This window comes from Coregonus lavaretus (genome assembly GCF_964263955.1).
Source record: "Coregonus lavaretus genome assembly, chromosome: 27".
In the NCBI taxonomy this organism is placed as follows: domain Eukaryota; kingdom Metazoa; phylum Chordata; class Actinopteri; order Salmoniformes; family Salmonidae; genus Coregonus; species Coregonus lavaretus.
Window position 1 is genome coordinate 36,330,904 of NC_140014.1, and position 19,654 is coordinate 36,350,557.

Genomic DNA, 19,654 nt, shown 5'->3' on the forward strand with positions numbered 1-19,654 from the left:
AAAAAATCTGCCCACAGCTGAATCTAGTTGATGAACCCTGGTTTAGGAGATATATCAGTGAAGACCCCCTCTTCCAGGGCAATAGGAGACGCTGCATGTATTTCTGTACACTGCCAGGGGGAGGAAGAATCATGTCTAAACCAATTTAGGATGGGGCAAAACGCTAGTGCCTGGAAATACAATTTAAAGTTGGGTCCCCTTTGCAAGTTTGTTAATTTTGCCATACCTTGCCATATACTATTCATTTCGAAACCTCACTGTGAATTGTATCCCAATATCCAGAAGGGGGAGCCATGGGAAGCATTGAAGTACAGAAATTCAGCCATGGCAATATATTCATTTTGACAATAGATATTCTGCCGGTTAAAGCAACTGGGATATTATTCCATCTACTGAGGTCAGATTGAATAGATTTTAGCGTTCTGCTAAAGTTTTTGGCAATGGTTTTATCTAAGAAAGGAAATATATCTACTCCCAAATACTGAAAATAGGAAATATTGGAATTTCTGAAATGATTCTTTGTGCGTTTCATCTCTTAATATTTCCACATAAAACCATTTCACCTTTCACCTTTTAAAAACAAAACAATTCACTTATCAATGTGAAAAAACAACAATCAAAGCCATAATGCTATGTAAGGTCATTATGACAGTTTTATTAATTATAGTATAATAAGGCTGTACACCATCAGTGCCTGGTGAACTTAATGAACTTAATGAATGGCATTGTAGCAGATCCCCTCCAGAATGAGACTTGAAAAGTTATTCCAGGACACCAATGTAATGTGGCCACAGCACAGCTACAAGAGTATACAAACCAGCACAGCAAATATGGATGTACAGTACAGGGAGTAGCAGAGTCGTTCTTGAGCATATAAACCTAGTGAGATAATTATTGGCAAGGATACTGTCATGCTAAATTCAATTAGCAAAACCAATGAACAGCTGATTGTCAGTCTGAGCTGTGGCAGAAGCAAATAATCTGTTAAATATGAAAACAAACACCGTCCGGACAGGATACATGGATTGCGTCCCAAATAACACCCTATTCCCTACATAGTGCATTACTTTTGACCAGAGCCCTATGGGCCCTGGTCAAAAGTAGTGCACTACATAAGGAATAGGGTACCATTTGGGATACAGACAGAGACTCCTTGTCCTGATCCCTTACAGTTTAATTATGCAGCCTATTGTGCCCTTTCAAACTAGAGGAGGACGATATCCTCTTTATCTCTGTAGCTTTGGTCAACTTTGCAGAGAGAGGAAGGCAGACTCACAGAGCTAGATGAGTTACCATAGAAGTAATATAGAAGCTGAAGTGAACTTGAGTGGATCCCCTGTGTGATATTTAACGTCTGAAGTATGAACCAGTCCTACATGAGTTGATGGTGGTGGGTCTTCTTCACTGAGCAATATGAGTTACAATAGAAGTCATACAGATGTACTGTCTTAATTTGATCGCTCTGTTGTCGCAGATAGTTTTCCTGCGCAGCAGGAAAAGGCTTCTAAAGTTTGTAATTTCCACTTTAAAATGTTAGACTTGATTTGCCCTAACGAAAAATGTGTCAACCCTACAAAAATGTCCATTAATTATAACCCACATAATAATACACATTTCCTGTTGCTGCAGGATTATTGGCCTGCTGTGAGAAATTGATCAAATTAAGATAGAGCACATCTGTATAGAAGCTAAAGTCAACTTGAATCTCCTGTTTTGTGATTTGATATTTAGACCTGAAGATCAAGGTGCACATCTGTATAGAAGCTAAAGTCAACTGGAGTCTCCTGTTGTGTGATTTGATATTTAGACCTGAAGATCAAGGTGCACATCTGTATTGAAGCTAAAGTCAACTTGAGTCTCCTGTTGTGTGATTTGATATGTAGACCTGAAGATCAAGGTGCACATCTGTATAGAAGCTAAAGTCAACTGGAGTCTCCTGTTGTGTGATTTGATATTTAGACCTGAAGATCAAGGTGAGGTGATGGTGGTGGTTCTCTTCTTTCAGAATGTCTCCACATGTTGTCAATGGCAGACCTAAACATTGTGTATATGGTTGTGTATAAGGCAAAAACCAATGTCTCATTTAAAATGGCAATAATGATTGAGGGGGAAGCCATTGTATTCACTTGAGCAGCTCCTTGATCCTTTGAGTCCCACGTACGCATGCACACACGCACACACGCACACACGCATGTACCCGCACACTGATGTCATCATATCTCCATCAGACTCTCCTCCTCCTCAGGCTCTGGCTCGGTTGCGGGAGCAGGCTCCTCGCTCTCCGCCTCCTGTCCTTCTGCCTCCTGTCCTTCTGCCTCCTGTCCTTCTGCCTCCTGGGATTCTGCCTCCTGTCCTTCTGCCTCCTGTCCTTCTGCCTCCTGTCCTTCTGCGTCCTGTCCTTCTGCCTCCTGTCCTTCTGCCTCCTGTCCTTCTGCCTCCTGTCCTTCTGCCTCCTGTCCTTCTGCCTCCTGTCCTTCTGCCTCCTGTCCTTCTGCGTCCTGTCCTTCTGCCTCCTGTCCTTCTGCCTCCTGTCCTTCTGCCTCCTGTCCTTCTGCGTCCTGTCCTTCTGCCTCCTGTCCTTCTGTGTCCTGTCCTTCTGCGTCCTGTCCTTCTGCGTCCTGTCCTTCTGCGTCCTGTCCTTCTGCCTCCTGTCCTTCTGACTCTGTCCTTCCAGGCCGGTAGACAAAGTAGTACTCCTTGTGGGGCTCACTGTGGTGAAGACTGGACTTGATAGTGAGGGGGAACTCCTCAGGGGCCAGAAGCTGATGGTGGCCCTCCACCAGCACACTCAGGCTGTAAAATAGAATAGAACAGAATAGAATAGAACAGAATAGAACAGAATAGAATAGAACAGAACAGATAGAACAGAATAGAACAGAATAGAACAGAATAGAACAGAATAGAATAGAACAGATAGAACAGAACAGAATAGAATAGAACAGATAGAACAGAACAGATAGAACAGAACAGAACAGAGCAGAATAGAACAGAACAGAATAGAACAGAATATAATAGAACAGAATAGAACAGAACAGAACAGAATAGAACAGAGCAGAATAGAACAGAACAGAATAGAACAGAACAGAATAGAACAGAGCAGAACAGAACAGAACAGAACAGAATAGAATAGAACAGAACAGAACAGAACAGAACAGAATAGAACAGAACAGATAGAACAGAACAGATAGAACAGAACAGAATAGAACAGAACAGAACAGAATAGAATAGAACAGAATAGAATAGAGCAGAGCAGAATAGAACAGAACAGAATAGAACAGAATAGAACAGAACAGAATAGAACAGAACAGATAGAACAGAACAGATAGAACAGAACAGATAGAACAGAGCAGAATAGAACAGAACAGAATAGAATAGAACAGAATAGAATAGAACAGAATAGAACAGAGCAGAATAGAACAGAACAGAATAGAACAGAGCAGAACAGAACAGAACAGAATATAATATAACAGAACAGAATAGAACAGAACAGATATAACAGAACAGATAGAACAGAACAGAACAGAATAGAACAGAACAGAACAGAACAGAATATAATAGAACAGAATAGAACAGAACAGAATAGAACAGAGCAGAGCAGAATAGAACAGAACATAATAGAACCGAACAGAATAGAACAGAGCAGAATAGAACAGAGCAGAATAGAACAGAGCAGAATAGAATAGAACAGAATAGAATAGAACAGAACAGAATAGAACAGAGCAGAATAGAACAGAACAGAATAGAACAGAACAGAATAGAACAAAGCAGAATAGAACAGAGCAGAAAAGAACAGAACAGAATAGAACAGAGCAGAATAGAACGGAATAGAATAGAACAGAATATAACAGAAGAGAATAGGTTAGAATGGAATAGAATATAACAGAATAGAATAGAATGGAATAAATACTTCATTTTGTGAGTTAGGGTCAGCATACACATATTGATATGCTCAGGGTCAGCCACGGAGCAACGCCCCTGGATGGAGAGAGCAGTTTTGAAGGGGTTAAGTGCCTTGGTCAAGGGCACAATGGCAGGAGATTGTACCTGTAGGACTCTGGCTCTGCCACCTCAAACTTGACAGCACACTGGGAACACAGGTCCTGGGCTGTGGTGTTGGGGTGGACCCCCAGCGTCTTAGTGTTACACCCCACCTCCAGGAACGACACGTTGATGAAGTCCTGCAACGGGACAGCGCAGAAAGAGGAATGACATGAAATATCATATGACAATTTGTTTTATTGTCAACATAATGACAATACAATTTCAAAGAATACTGATATAGTCATAATGATCAAATGTCAAAATACTGCAGTGACATTTTCTATTCTATTACTCTGCGTCAAGCCTGACTTGGAAAGACCAACTGGACTACCGGGCCTAGTTTAGGGGGTCTCTTTTCCCAGCCTAACCCTAACCCTAACCCTAGCTTTATCCCTAATCCTAACCCTAGCCTTATCCCTAACCCTAATCCTAAACCTAGCCTTATCCCTAACCCTAACCCTAATCCTAACCCTTATCCCTAACCCTAACCCTAACCCTTATCCCTAACCCTAACCCTAACCCTAACCCTAAACCTAACCCTAACCCTAGCCTTATCCCTAACCCTAACCCTAACCCTAATCCTAACCCTAACCCTAACCCTAACCCTAATCCTAATCCTCCTAATCCTAACCCTAACCCTAATCCTAACCCTTATCCCTAATCCTAACCCTAATCCTAACCCTAATCCTAATCCTTATCCCTAACCCTAACCCTAATCCTAACCCTAGCCTTATCCCTAATCCTAACCCTAATCCTAACCCTAGCCTTATCCCTAACCCTAACCCTAATCCTAGCCTTATCCCTAACCCTAACCCTAATCCTAACCCTAGCCTTATCCCTAATCCTAACCCTAATCCTAACCCTAGACTTATCCCTAATCCTAACCCTAATCCTAACCCTAGCCTTATCCCTAACCCTAATCCTAACCCTAACCCTAGCCTTATCCCTAACCCTAACCCTAATCCTAACCCTAACCCTAATCCTAATCCTAACCCTAGCCTTATCCTTATCCCTAACCCTAACCCTAACCCTAATCCTAACCCTAACCCTAATCCTAATCCTAACCCTAGCCTTATCCTTATCCTTATCCCTAACCCTAACCCTAACCCTAGCCTTATCCCTAACCCTAACCCTCTGTGTGTGCTACCCTGGTGGTCCTGACATGTACTGACCTGTACAGATGAACGTGACACGCTGGCTTTGTTCAGGGTGCGTCTCTTCTCCCAGCGGTGGATAGAGTCCTGGATCTCCAGACTGAGCTGCCGTGTCACAACCTGCTTGTCATAGTTCTTTATGTGCTCCAACGCTCCATACATAGTCGTCAGGTAGTAGGAGCCTGGTGACACACACAAGATAGTCATCATTAGTAGGCACATACACTGCATCTAACAGTGGTACTATGTGTGCGTCAGTGCTGTTATGTGTGTGTTCGTATGTGTGTGTGTACGTGTGTGTGTGTGCGCGTGTGTATGGAATTTAGTTTGTCCCTACCCTCTCCTAGCTGCAGTGCAGGGTCCATCAGCTCCATCATATACTCTACATCCAGTAGCAGGAAGGCCATGTTGCTCCTGGCCAGGACGTACATCAGCACCGGGAGGAAGTCATCTGCACCATGGGCCCTCCCTGCTGAACACATCAACCACCATCTTAGTCAGTTCACCTGACAATCAGGTATTTGTCAATCAGGTATTTGTGAGGCAGTACTGATCAATCATCCTCAACTTCAATCTCCACTCTCAGTCAGGTATTTGTAGACACTGGTGTCGTCCGGCAGTAATGATCAATCATTATCAATGTCAATCTGCACTTGTACACTAGCCCTGACTTTCGTTTGCAGATAGTCGAGTAATAATTAAAAAGAGACTTGGGAGGATGGCATCATGAGACTACTCTTACACTAACAAACAACATGACAAAGTTAATCATAATTCAACCACCAAAATCTACCCAGAAACAAAGACAGCACCTCACCTGGACAGCCTATAGACATGGATTCATAGATGATCTTGCAGGTCTTAAGGAGCAGATCAATCTTCTTCTGAGGGGAGTACTCCTGGTGGAGGGTCATCAACTTCAGCTGGATCTAAAATAGATGGATGGACGGATGGACGAACAGATGGATAGATGTACTTTGTTAATCCCTGAGGGGAAATTCATGTCATACAGCGGCAGACAAAACCCCCACTGTACAAGACAAAAACAGAATATAAAGTCAGGAGCCATATAAAAGTGAATGCCCTGGTCAACAGTAAATCCCTACATTAGTGCCATTAAGGTGTCATTTCAGATGCAGCCCATAACTGTCTACCTTCTCCATGACAGGGGTCTCTGGGATGCTGGTGGTGATCCCCAGTTCTGTGGTGGTGGTACCCAGGACGACACTCTGGTTCTCCCTCAGTCTCTTCAGACAGCCGTCCCTGGCGTAGATGTTTTTCAGGCCTGAATACACAGCCTCCTGCAGAGGCTTCAGCATAGCCTTACACAGGGCAGCCTCAATAATCACCTCTGGAGAACAACATGACAAAACAGTGGCCACCATTTCTATTTGAGAAGAGAGCTTGTTGCAGGCAGCTACATTTAGTCTTCAGTGCAATGCAAAGTAGGAAACTAGAACGTGGTTCCTCATTGGTGCTGGTTATACTCGCTGAGCAAATCTGGAAGCTGTTAAAAAAAGTATTAATTAAATGTATTTTTGCTGGATGATCACCTCTGGAGAGGAATGACACACAACACGCTGGTTAGAAATCAATGGTCTCCCTTGGAGCGGTCTATGTCTATGGCACTCTGCGTCCTTACACAGGGCTAAATATGTATTGATTTGACTTTATCTCAGATTCCCTGTCTATTCGACGCCATCTGACACATGTATTTTTGCCTGCAGTTATAGTTCTTTATGGACAAAAGATAACCAAATGGTTATTAATTCAGTATGAATATTATCCTCACTTGAATATATATACGGTATTTATATGTACACTTTGTAAGAAAACCTGACATTCAGCATTCACGTTGGAGGCTAAATAAGTTGGAACACCGACTGCGAGCCAGGCCTAATCGCCCAACATCAGTGCACGACCTCACTAACGCTTTTGTGGCTGAATGGAAGCAAGTCCCTGCAGCAATGTTCCAACATCTAGTGGAAATAATTCCTAGAAGAGTGGAGGCTGTTATTTCAGCAAAAAAAAAAAAAAACTCCATATTAATGCCCATGATTTTGGAATGAGATGTTCGACGAGCAGCTGTCCACATACTTTTGGTCATGTAATGTATGTCAGCTAATTAATTCAGTATGAATATTAACCTCACTGCATTTATACTGCATTTATATGTACACTGTGTAAGAAAACCTGACACTCAGCATTCACGCTGGAGGCAAAATAAGTTGTATATTAAACCCAATTAAGCCATCAAATGTCAACAGTAGCAACCCTCACTAACAACCATGTTGTCTGTCCCTGTTGTAATTTCACAGGTGTCACTAGAAAGTCTAATTTCCCACGCACACAGAGAAGACTGTGATATACAACTGTCTCCTATTTGACAGTAAATAAGGGGAACATCCTGTTTGCCAAATGTCCTGTTGGACACTGAATATGGTGGGCATGTTAATTTGAAGATTAGTGAGAACTGAAGCATTCATGTGAAAGACAGTGTTAATGTGTATGCACACATGACTGTAAGTCGCTTTGGATAAAAGCGTCTGCTAAATGGAATATATTATTATTATTATTATTAAATTATGAATATAGCCACGGCCAGGTAGAAACTGTATCAGACAAATAAAATGTTACTTTTTTTGGAGGGGGGGTGGGTCTCAAAATAAGGAGCAAGAGGAACTCAGTGTTTGAGTGTGTAAGGAGTCTCGAGAATGGTGTGTCTAACGCTGTGTGTTGACAGATGAATGTTGAGTATATCAAGGAGAATTACGCAGGCCCCGGGAATCGAACCCAAAATCCTGCCATTGCAAGCGCCATGCTCTACCAACTGCAGTAACTCTTTGATTACAACTGCTAGACTATGTTACTGTATCTAGCCTCTAACATGTTAGACTGTATCTCACCTAGTTTGTCCTCTGTGTAGACATTAGGCTCCAGTAGGTTCTGTAGCTCAGTGCTCTGGATAAGGTAACTCTTCAGCTGGGTCATCATCTGCCTGATTTCCTGCAGCATCTCAGTGCTGGAGCTGTGCTTCCCCATGGTCTCCAGGATATACACCCTGGGGTCAGATACGTTCATTGATTAGTCCATCAAGTGTGTCCGAATCGATTACAAAATTAGGGACATTGAACAAATTTAAGTGACATATTCCATTGCCCATTAGACAGGGATATGAACAAGATTCAGTTTTGAGTCAAAATATGTGTGGCCCTAATCAGCCCTAGCAGCCATCAACTAAGTGATTCTGAAAAACCTGTGTTGAACGGATCTCCTACCTGTAGTCCTTCACCAGGGTCCCGAAGTAGGAGCTCCCATCTCTGGACAGCTCTAGGATTCTCCTCTGGAGCTTGTGGTCGGTGCTCATGAAGTTAGTGAACACGCTGGAGAGGCGGTGCTTGGCTCGGTCCAGCATGATGGTACGGTTCCTCTTCATCAACACCTGGAGGTTGTTATTGACTTTTAATGATAGCATTTTATTTGGATTATTTTACAGAAAAATGTCATACAGATTCACATACAGTAACAAAGTCACAGCAGCAATTGAATAGGTACAGAAATGAAGCTTTTAGTTAGGTTACTGTATGATGTCAGTTATACAGCACGTAATAATGTTAAATGGGAAGTCAAGGGGACTTCCTGGTGAAATAAAGGTGAAAAAAATCAATTAAAGATATATGAACCTTGGTGTTGTTGGTCCCACCGGCTCCTACAGCCCCGCTGGCCACAGTGTCAGCCTCCTCCTCTGTACTGCTGGTAGAGTAGGAGTCATGGTCCAGGGTAGGGAAGGCAGCTTCACCATCAGGGGAGTACAGGGACACATCTGCCCCCCTGGCCTCCTTGGCCTCCCCCACGGGGACGGAGGTCGGCCTCCGGGCAGGCGAGGGGGTGCTGGAGGTCTGGGGGGTATCCGATGATGAATTGATTGACAGAAGTCCTCCGCCTATCACGTTTCGGGAGAGAGGTGTGGTGGGCGTGGCCTGAGAGGGTTTCTTCTTCCTGGGAGGCGGGACTGGAGGTGCGGCCCTTTTTGTCAGCAGGGCTGTAGCCACGGTAACAACCTCACTGATGTTTGAAGCCTCTGATGTCCCTTTGTTCTGCAGTGTCTCTGTCTCACCAGCAGGGGGTTCCACTCCTAACTTCTCCTCTGCCATGTTAGTGGTGTCATCGATGCAGACCAGTGAAGCAACAGGCACTGGGCCAACACCGCCCTCCTGTCCCGGGATTGGGGGACGCTTCTGTGAGGGTTTCGGCCGTAGGGGCACGAGTGGTATCCTGTGTGGGGGTGGTCGCGGTGCTGGGTGTCTCTGTCCTGCTGTTGCTCCGTGCGGTGACAGAGCCTGTAGAGGCTGAGTAGCTGCTATTGAGTCAGTAACAGTAACCCACACCTCTCTCTCCGAGACAAGTTGAGAAGCACCTCCCTCTCCATCCCCACTGTCTTTGCTGCTGTCTCCTTCCCCTTTCTGCCCTGCTGCCTTGGCTATTACTATTCGCGGTGGGGGTGGAGACCTGGGGGAGACACTTTCCCCTCTGGCACCCTGCTTAGCCCCCTGTGACAGAATCAAGCCCTCTGGGATGTTTGGGGGCCGGGGTGGGCGTCGTTTGAACTTGTGGGGTACCTGCCCTTGCCCCTGCCCTGGGCCTGGGGTGTTCAGACTCTGGCTCCTGTGGATGGGAGCTGGGGTCGGGGTGGAGGCCTCCAGGCTGCTGCAGTACTCCTCGATGAAGATGGGGTTGATGTACCACAGACAGTCATTACTATTCCCGGTGGACAGCTGGATCTCACAGGAGGAACTGCTGTGGCCCTGACCCTGGTTGTCACGTTTGACCATTTTTGAGGAGCTGTTAAGCTGAGAACCCCAGAAATCTGTGAGGAGAAAAAGGTCATTGTGATTACTGAGAACATTTCCAAGTAATGCTTTATTTCCGAGTGCTGTTGATCTTTTTCATAGAAGTGAGAAAGAAAGAGTTACCAGCCCACCATCAGAAAGAGTTACCAGCCCACCATCAGAAAGAGTTACCAGCCCACCATCAGAAAGAGTTACCAGCCCACCATCAGAAAGAGTTACCAGCCCACCATCAGAAAGAGTTACCAGCCCACCATCAGAAAGAGTTACCAGCCCACCATCAGAAAGAGTTACCAGCCCACCATCAGAAAGAGTTACCAGCCCACCATCAGAAAGAGTTACCAGCCCACCATCACTAGGGCTGAACTCTATTATCGTCAGATAATTATACTTTTATTTTCACAAGATAACAAGCTTTATCAAAGACAACTGGTTGATGATGAGCGATCAGTATTCACAATGCAGAGAGGAACTAACTACATTAGAGAGAACATATAAATGGAACTTTGTTCTAAGATGAATCGGAAGGGTTTTGTTTCATAGCTATTACAGTTTTTTACGATTGTTTACACACTAAAATTAAAATTTCCACACAATTAGCAAAATTGTACTCCAATGAGCAAAACACCTCCACAGATTTGCACAACATTACACACAATGTCCGCCTCACCCTTTTTGCAAAACATTACACACAGTGATTTGTAAAACTCTACACACATTTTCACACCTTAGACACAGATAAGGATCGTGAGGTTACTTCCTTGTAATTACAAAGCACCGGATTGCCAATTACCAAACTAATGAACGAATTGGATAAACACATCTACCAGGTGTGGAAGCACACATGTGCTAATTTGAAAACGCAGCACTCAGGTGTGCTATAAAAGGCAGCAGGTGAGTTCACCTGTCTTCAACAAAAATGGAAGGAGTTAGAAGAAGAAGAAGAGTGAGAATGAGAGGGGGAGCTCAAAGAGGAGATGAAGGCGGTAGAGGAAGAGGAGAAGGAGGTAGAGGAAGAGGCATAGGTAGAGGAGAAGAAGGTAGAGGAAGAGAAGGAGGTAGAGGAAGACACCTAGGTAGAGGAAGAGGTAGAGAAGGACTTGAAGAGTTGATAGAACCTGAACAAAGAAGACGAGGACCAAATTTGACTCGAGAAATCCGTGCAACACTTATTGACCATGTTATCAACCATGGACTGACACTGATGGAAGCTGGACAAAGAGTTCAACCAAATCTCAGCAGAAATACTGTTGCGTCAGTAATTCGGACATTTCATCGAGAAAACAGGTAAGCTAACCACACAGTATACATTGAAACTGAAGCTTGTATAATCAATATTGTTTACTGTGACATTTGACAGTAGGCTGCATATATATATATATTTATTTATTTTTATCTTATTTTGTTTTTACATAGGATTGAGGGTCGAGGACACCAAGGTGGAAGGGGCCCTATGTTTAGTCGTGCACAAGAGGCCGCCATTGTGAACATGGTTTTGGCCAATAATTGTATCAGGCTACGAGAAATCCAAGCCAATATCATCAATGATGACAATATTTTCAATAACATCCAACGAGTCTCTCTGTCAACATTAGGTCGAATCCTAAAGAAAAATCAAATATACATGAAGCAACTGTATCGGGTACCATTTGACAGAAATTCAGAGAGAGTGAAACATCTGCGCAATGAGTATGTGGAGGTATGCATTGTTCATCTGACTATGGTGTGGTATCATGCACTGCTCATAATGTTCTGTCACAAAAAAAATACTGTGCTATAGATATTGAATAGCATCCTATTTTCTTTAATGTGTTTCAGAGAGTTTTGCAAATGGATGCTGCTGAAATTCAACATGAATTTATATATGTGGATGAGGCTGGATTTAACCTTGCAAAAACAAGAAGAAGAGGGAGAAATGTAATTGGGCACAGGGCAATCACCAATGTGCCAGGGCAGCGAGGGGGTAACATCACCCTTTGCGCTGCTATCACACAAAATGGGGTCCTCCACCACCATGCAAATCTGGGACCCTATAATGCAAATCTGATACTTGCATTTCTTGACCGATTGCATGAGATTGTCACAGCATTACACCAAGTGGACCAGATGCGGTACATTGTCGTTTGGGACAATGTCTCATTTCATCGGGCTGCTCTAGTCCAGAACTGGTTCCATGATCACCCTGATTTTGAAGTTTTATACCTTCCCCCATACTCCCCCTTCCTGAATCCTATAGAATAATTTTTTTCAGCGTGGCGGTGGAAGGTATATGACCTGCAGCCTTATGACCGTTTGCCCCTCATTCAGGCCATGGAACAGGCATGTGATCTTATTGAAGCAGCTTCAGTGCAGGGGTGGATTCGTCACACAAGGCGATTCTTCCAACGGTGCCTTGCCAATGAAGACATAGCCTGTGATGTGGATGAAATGTTATGGCCTGATCCAGCCAGACGGAGAGACGGATAGTTACAGTATTCTTGTTGCTTTTACAGTAGTTTTCTTTCATTTCTGTTTACTTTTACTTTACTTTTCTTCAGAGTCAAAGTGTATGTACTGTAATTCATGCAGTAATTTTTATTTGTCTACGGATTTTATTTGTTTACAGTAATTGATATCATTGTTGGTTGATTACTGTAACTGATTATGGTAAGAAATACTGTAAGTATTGAAATAAATACTTGAAATATTCAGTCTGCAGCATCAAGTGTTGTGCAGTGCTTGGTAAGGTTATAGTAGGCCTACAGTATTTGTCTACATTCTCCTTATATCTAAAAAAATAGTGAGAAACTCACAACATTATTCATGATTTGTTTTGTCACCTAAATTATCTCTCACATACAGTAAGAATGTCTGGCCAAAAATCTATTATTATTTTTTTTTTACAAATGTGTTTTTTATTTATCACAGCAGTGTGAAACTGGCTGCAATAGTGTATGATCATTGATGACTGTGTTGGTTAAATGAAAACAAATAGCATTTTCACAAATATGTGTATATGTTTTGACTGAAGTGTGTATGTTTTGACTGAAGTGTGTCATTTTGCAAACAATCTAGGAATTTTGCTAATTGATTGTGGTGTTTGGATAATTGTGATTATATTTTGACAAAAAGAACTCTGTTTTCAAAATCGCGTGTAAACAATTGAAAAAAACTGTAAAGGAGGAAGCTAGCCCATATAGCCTGCACGCACGCACACACACACACACACACACTGTACTTGTGCGTGTGACATTCAAACGTGAAACTGAAACACACACTCCACGCACTCACTCACACTGTTGAGACACTTCGCCTCCATTTCACTCAAAGGCTCTTCTTTCTCTGGTCAACCTTGCCTGAAAGTGATATAATGACCTCATATACATAACCTACCTATTTTTAAAATAGAACACAGAGGTTTTCAGAATGTCCCACTGCCTACCTGAGCCTAACGTCGATATCATCTCTATATCTTCATACTTGGTTGCCTGGACGATGACCTGAGGCAACCTCAGAGTGAAGGGTAGAATATCCCTGGAAGATAATTCATCACATCATTATTAATGTATTAGTAAAAAATATTTTCAAGTGCCAGATGTAGGATCTTAATTTGATCAACCTGTTGCAGGATAACTTTCCTGTAATTCAGGACATTTTAAACTTGTAAGTTTCTCATTTCCACTTTGAAATTTCAGGCTTGATTTTCCCTTAAGAAAAATGTATCAACCCCTACTAAAATGTCCATTAATTATAATCCACATAATAATTCACACTTCCTGTCGCTGCAGGATTATTTTCCTGCTGTATCAAACTGGCTCAAATTAAGATCCTACATCTGTAGGATCTGCAGGATAATCTTGTCTTGTCGGCTGACACGGTAGATACTACAGGATACTATACGTTGAACTATAGGATCTGAAGGGTATAGTCTTGTCTTACCGGCTGACACAGTAGAAGGCGATGAGTTTGAATATGTTGTCAAAGACCAGAACAGACCCTTCCAGGTATATCACTGTTAGAGGAGGGAGAGGGTGTTATAACACAATATTATATGAATACTGACATTCTACATCAGATTGATCCCTTAGTCATGTAGTAGAGATGGATTGGGACTGAGAGGTTGCACACATGATTCAAGAGATGAAACTGCAAACATACTTTTCAACAGATTCTCTCTCTCCCTCTCTCTCTCCATCTCTCAATCGCTCTCTCTCTCTCACACACACATCCCTATGCTGCGGCCAGGGTCTGGTGAGCTCAAAGTAGCAGGAAGTCCTGTAATGTCAACATCCAGCCCAGGACAGGAAGTCTGTGGTCACACAGTGAGCACCCTCACCCTCCCACTCCTCTCCCCCACAGGAGTCACAAATAGAGCATGTCACACAGAGCAGCTGTAAGAATGTGTGTGTGTGGATGGATGGGCTAGCATTATGTGTTCTGTGTGTGTGGATGGATGGGCTAGCATCATGTGTTCTGTGTGTGTGGATGGATGGGCTAGCATCATCTGTTCTATGTGTGTGAATGGATGGGCTAGCATCATGTGTTCTGTGTGTGTGAATGGATGGGCTAGCATCATATGTTCTCTGTGTGTGGATGGATGGGCTAGCATCATGTGTTCTGTTTATGGATTGATGGATGGGGTAGCATCATGTGTTCTGTTTATGGATTGATGGATGGGCTAGCATCATGTGTTCTGTTTATGGATTGATGGATGGGCTAGCATCATGTGTTCTGTTTATGGATTGATGGATGGGCTAGCATCATGTGTTCTGTTTATGGATTGATGGATGGGGTAGCATCATGTGTTCTGTTTATGGATTGATGGATGGGGTAGCAGGACCGAGGGCTGTAACACGGATAGTCCCCATACCTATTTACCACTGACTGTTCACCCGGGTCTGAGGACAGGACACTGACTGTTGAGGCTTAGGGTTAGGATAAATCCAGTTACAAGGGGCATTATATTAAAACATTATAGACCTTCTCTGGTTAGGATACTCACATGACTTCTCCTCTTTAACCAGAACATCCTGGACCTGAGGCTCCCCCTGCTGGTTAGACACACATACTGACAGCACCATGGATTTCTGGTTGGGGCTTTTACGCACTAAAAATATCTGTGGGTACACAACGTAATGCTATTAATATTTATTATCATACAACAAATATAAATGAGGAACTCTTTCAAAGATGTCTGCCCCTACATGCGTTGTGTAAGTATTTTTGATGTACTGTGAGTGAGTATGTGACCAATTAATGAATGTGTGAACGGTTTGTACAGCTAAATCATCGATGTTCGGCTGCAGAACAGTCGACCACGGTCGACCACAGATACATAATGTGCCTATGTGTTTGTGTAAAGAACATGTTAGTAACTCTCACCCCAGGGATTTCTTTCTTCAGTATGAGTGTGGTCCTGTCCTGGGCCATACCCAGCTGCAACCACACCGGGCAAGTTTTGATCAGTTTCTCCAGGATACTGATGCTAGGTGGTGGGGCTGTGGCTTGGGTTGGTGATGGGGCTGGCGAGGAGGCCGAAGCTGGGGCGGGCTTGGGAACAAGAGGGACTAGTGGGGAGGGTAGTGGGGGAGAGGAGTGCTTCATGGGTGGAAGTGGGGGTCTGGGGAGAGCTGGAGAGGAGGGTTTGGCTATCGAGTGAGGGTGAGGTACGGGGGGTCTCGGCTGGGGTGGTCCAGAGAGTTTTCGCGGTGGTGAGGGTCTAGGAAGAGGGGGTGAGGAGAACCTTGAGAAAGAAGGAACAGGGGCAGACGGAGGTACGGAAGGATTTGAGATAGGATGAATGGGGGGAGTGGAAAGTGGGGTTTTTGCTATAGGAGGTATGTGGGGAGAAGAGAGAGGAAGTGAGGAGGGTTTTGAGATGGGAGCAGAGAGGAGCATAGATGAGGGCTTTGGGACTGGCTGAGATGAAGCTGCTGGTAGGGTTGGTTCTGAAGAGGAGAGCTCTGGGACTGAAGAGGACATATGTAAGGGGAGGGGAGGAGCAGAGACATCCAGGATGTCAGGAAGGGGGAGTGTAGAGGGCTCTGAGACTTGAGGAGGTACAGGTGTGGGGAGGGGGGGAGTAGATGTCTCTGGGACATCAGGTACGAGGGGTGTGGGGAGTGGGGGAGTTGAGGTCTCTAAGACTTGAGGGGGTAGTGATGTGACGAGGGTGGAAGCAGAGATCTCCGGGACATCGGGGACTAGGGGTCTGGATAAGGGGGGAGTACATTCCTTTGGGACAGTGGCATCAGTGACATCAGAGACATCAGTTGTGTCAGTGGCATCAATGGCCAAGTCAATTTGAGAAGGGAGCGATTCAGAAGCTGAATGAAAGGGCAGTGTGGGTGAGGATGGTGAGGAGGGTATGAGGGGTGAAGGGAGGAGGGGGGATGAGTCCAGGTAGACAGGTGGAGGTGAGGGAGTTGGTTCAGGGGGTGGGGAGGGTTTGGAGGGGAGAGTCGGGGGAAGGGAGAGGGCAGGTCTGGGAGGGGGGAATGGTGCTGTTGATCCTGAAGATGAGGTAGGGGTGATGGGGGGTCTAGGTGGGGAGCAAGGCTCAGCATTCACCCTTTTGGAGAGAGATGAAAGATAGGCAGAGAGAGAGAGAGAGAGAGAGAGAGAGAGAGAGAGAGAGAGAGAGAGAGAGAGAGAAAGAAAGACAAAAATAATGTTGTTCCAAAAAAGGTCCAGTTGCAAGGACCACAAATTCCATCTAGACACCGTTGCCCTAGAGCAGGGTTTCCCAAACTCTGTGCACGTTTTGTTTTTTGCCCTAGCAGTACACAGCTGATTGAAATAATCAACTAATCATCAAGCTTTTATGATTTGAATCAGCCGTGTTATACATGCTATACAGCAAAAACCAAAACGTGCACCCCTTGGGGTCCCGAGAACTGAGTTTGGGAAACGCTGCCCTAGAGCACACAAAAACGATACATACCACGGCCTAAACATCAGCGCCACAGGTACTGTAACTTCCACAAAGCTGTGAACGATCTGAGAGACAAGGCAAGAAGGGCCTTCTACACCATCAAAAGGAACTAAACATTCAACATACCAATTAGGATCTGGCTAAAAATACTTGAATCAGTTATAGAACACATTGCCCTTTATGGTTGTGAGGTCTGGGGTCTGCTCACCAACCAATCATTCACAAAATGGGACAAACAACAAATTTAGACTCTGTATGCAGAATTCTGCTAAAATATCCTCTGTGTACAACATAAAACACCAAATAATGCATGCTGAGCAGAATTAGGCTGATACCTGCTAATTATCAAAATCCAGAAAAGAGCCGTTAAATTCTACAACCACCTAAAAGGAAGCGATTCCCAAACCTTCCATAACAAAGCCATCACCTACAGAGAGATGAACCTGGAGAAGAGTCCCCTAAGTAAGCTGGTCCTGGGGCTCTGTTCACAAACACAAACAGACCCCACAGAGCCCCAGGACAGCAACACAATTAGACCCAACCAAATCATGAGAAAACAAAACGATAATTACTTGACACATTGGAAAGAATTAACAAAAAAACTGAGCAAACTATAATGCTATTTGGCCCTAAACAGACCGTACACAGTGGCAGAATACCTGACCACTATGACTGACCCAACATTATGGAAAGCTTTGACTATGTACAGACTCAGTGAGCATAGCCTTGCTATTGAGAAAGGCCGCCGTTGGCAGACCTGGCTCGCAAGAGAAGACAGGCTATGTGCACATTGACCACAAAATGAGGTGGAAACTGAGCTGTACTTCCTAACCTCCTGCCAAATGTATGACCATATTAGAGACACATATTTCCCTCAGATTCCACAGACCCACAAAACAAATCAAATTCTGATAAACTCCCATATCTATTGGGTGAGACAGAGAAAGAAAGAAAGAAATAGAGAGAGATAGAGAGATAAGATTTACTACCTTTGCAATGGGTGACTAACATGTATATTACCCATGACTGTATATAACATGTATATTTAATAGCTCTAGAAAGGTTTTATTCTGCATTCTCATAAGTAGCCTATTTATTCATTTATTTAACCTTCATCAACGCTGATTTAAGTTCATTTAACAAGTGACATAAATAAGGGATCATAGCTTTCACCTGGATTCAACTGGTCAGTCTATGTCATGGAAAAAGCAGGTGTTCTTAATGTTTTGTATACTCAGTGTACATCAAGCGGACTCACGTCACACTACAGAAACAGGAGATAGGCTCCTATGATCTGCCAAGGCTCGTGGTTAATACTGTTTGCTTTGAAACGATCATCTTGCCAAGGGTGAGTTATCTTTGGCATAAACTTGCAAAAGTTAGGATTGTTAAAAAATTAAGTACACAATCAAAAAAGGTTGTTGAAGTAGAAGGCCTTATCTTTGGTTTAGAGACCTTGAGCCCAGAGTTACACAGACTAAACTCCTGTCCATTTGTTTGTTTTTACATAGCACACCCAGCTGACCTTCTAGTACAGAGTTAGAGCCACAGAACTAGTGTGCGATTCCATTCCAGTGGGAGAGGGAAATATTTTTGGTATCTCAGATTGTTCTGGCAATTCTCACATAGAAACTTCATTAGGAGGAAGGACGTTTGACATGCTTTTTACATTTGTATCACAAAAGTTTGTGAGAAAATCATGATGAAAGTGGCCATTTTAGGTCCTTTGTAGACCCATGCCTCCTGTAAGACCCAGTGATCCATGAACCGTACATGAGACAGACAACATCTTGGTATCATTATATTCCTTATAGGGTGCTCTAACATATGGAGTATATCTAGATTCTGAAATACAATTATTCACAGTCATTTATTCGCTCTGGATAAGAGCGCCTGCTAAATGACTAAAAAGTAAAACATTTAATACCAAAAATATTTTCTGCTACAACTGCCGTGGACCAGTTAGAGGCTCTAAGCCCATTCTAGAGATTAGATTTCTATGGTTGGAACAGAGTTTGTTTCTGCATACCCAGTAGATGTTCCGGTCTCCTGAGAGAGAACAGCTGTTTTCATCATTCAGTCGTTCGGACTCCAAACTCTTTCCTAAAGTCCTTCAAAGCAACCTCCTGCGTCAGTCACACACAACTCCACTGGAACAATCCATGTTGGTAGCCTGAGAACTCCTCCATGTCCTTGGATCCGTTCTCAATCTCCTTTTTCTATCTCACACTGTGTTCCCCTCTATCTTTATTTTTCACACTCTAGTCCAGCACAGTTTACAAAAAGTTAGGTGACAGGAAAAGTATTCTCTCTCTCTCTGACTCTCTCTTTCCCCCTCTCCTCTTTCTGTGTGTCTCTACTTCCTGTCTCTCTGAGCTGTGTTGCTTTCAGGAAGAGGCAGTCCAGTGTGGGCAGGCTGCCCCCCTTCTCTCCTCTCCTCCACTCTTCCCCCATTCACACAGCTAGCCTTCAGGTCTGCCAGGAAGATCACAGATCTCCTAAAAAAAACAGTTCTAGTTCTAGACCCTCCTTCCTGTTCTCCTCTTCTTGTCCCACTTCTCTTTCTCACACACTCGGTAGTTCTTCTCTCTCTATCTCTCTCTCTCTCTCACACACTAGGTAGTTTTTTTCTCTCTCTATCTCTCTCTCTCTCACACACACTCGGTAGTTCTTCTCTCTCTCTATCTCTCTCTCTCACA

The 19,654-nt window shown here is 43.8% G+C and overlaps 1 protein-coding gene across 2 annotated transcripts; it reads right to left on the minus strand.

Moving 5' to 3' along the window:
• Positions 1-628: 628 nt before the first annotated feature.
• On the minus strand, positions 629-19,298 carry LOC311102303 (ras and Rab interactor 3-like). 2 transcript variants are annotated; one of them, XM_084143605.1, is made up of 14 exons: positions 18,985-19,298; positions 15,404-16,592; positions 15,024-15,138; positions 13,961-14,033; positions 13,464-13,555; positions 8,879-10,062; positions 8,474-8,637; positions 8,102-8,256; positions 6,350-6,546; positions 6,013-6,124; positions 5,533-5,667; positions 5,214-5,377; positions 4,045-4,178; positions 629-2,793 (listed from the first exon to the last, which is right to left on the minus strand). In XM_084143605.1, the coding sequence occupies exons 1-14, from the start codon at positions 19,029-19,031 to the stop codon at positions 2,214-2,216; spliced, it is 4,341 nt and encodes a 1,446-aa protein (XP_083999731.1). In that variant the 5' UTR covers positions 19,032-19,298; the 3' UTR covers positions 629-2,213. The 2 variants fall into 2 exon arrangements, with proteins under 2 accessions (XP_083999731.1, XP_083999732.1); XM_084143606.1 differs by lacking the exon at positions 18,985-19,298 and having other exon boundaries at positions 5,533-5,664; positions 15,404-16,088.
• Between the last annotated feature and the right edge of the window lie 356 nt (positions 19,299-19,654).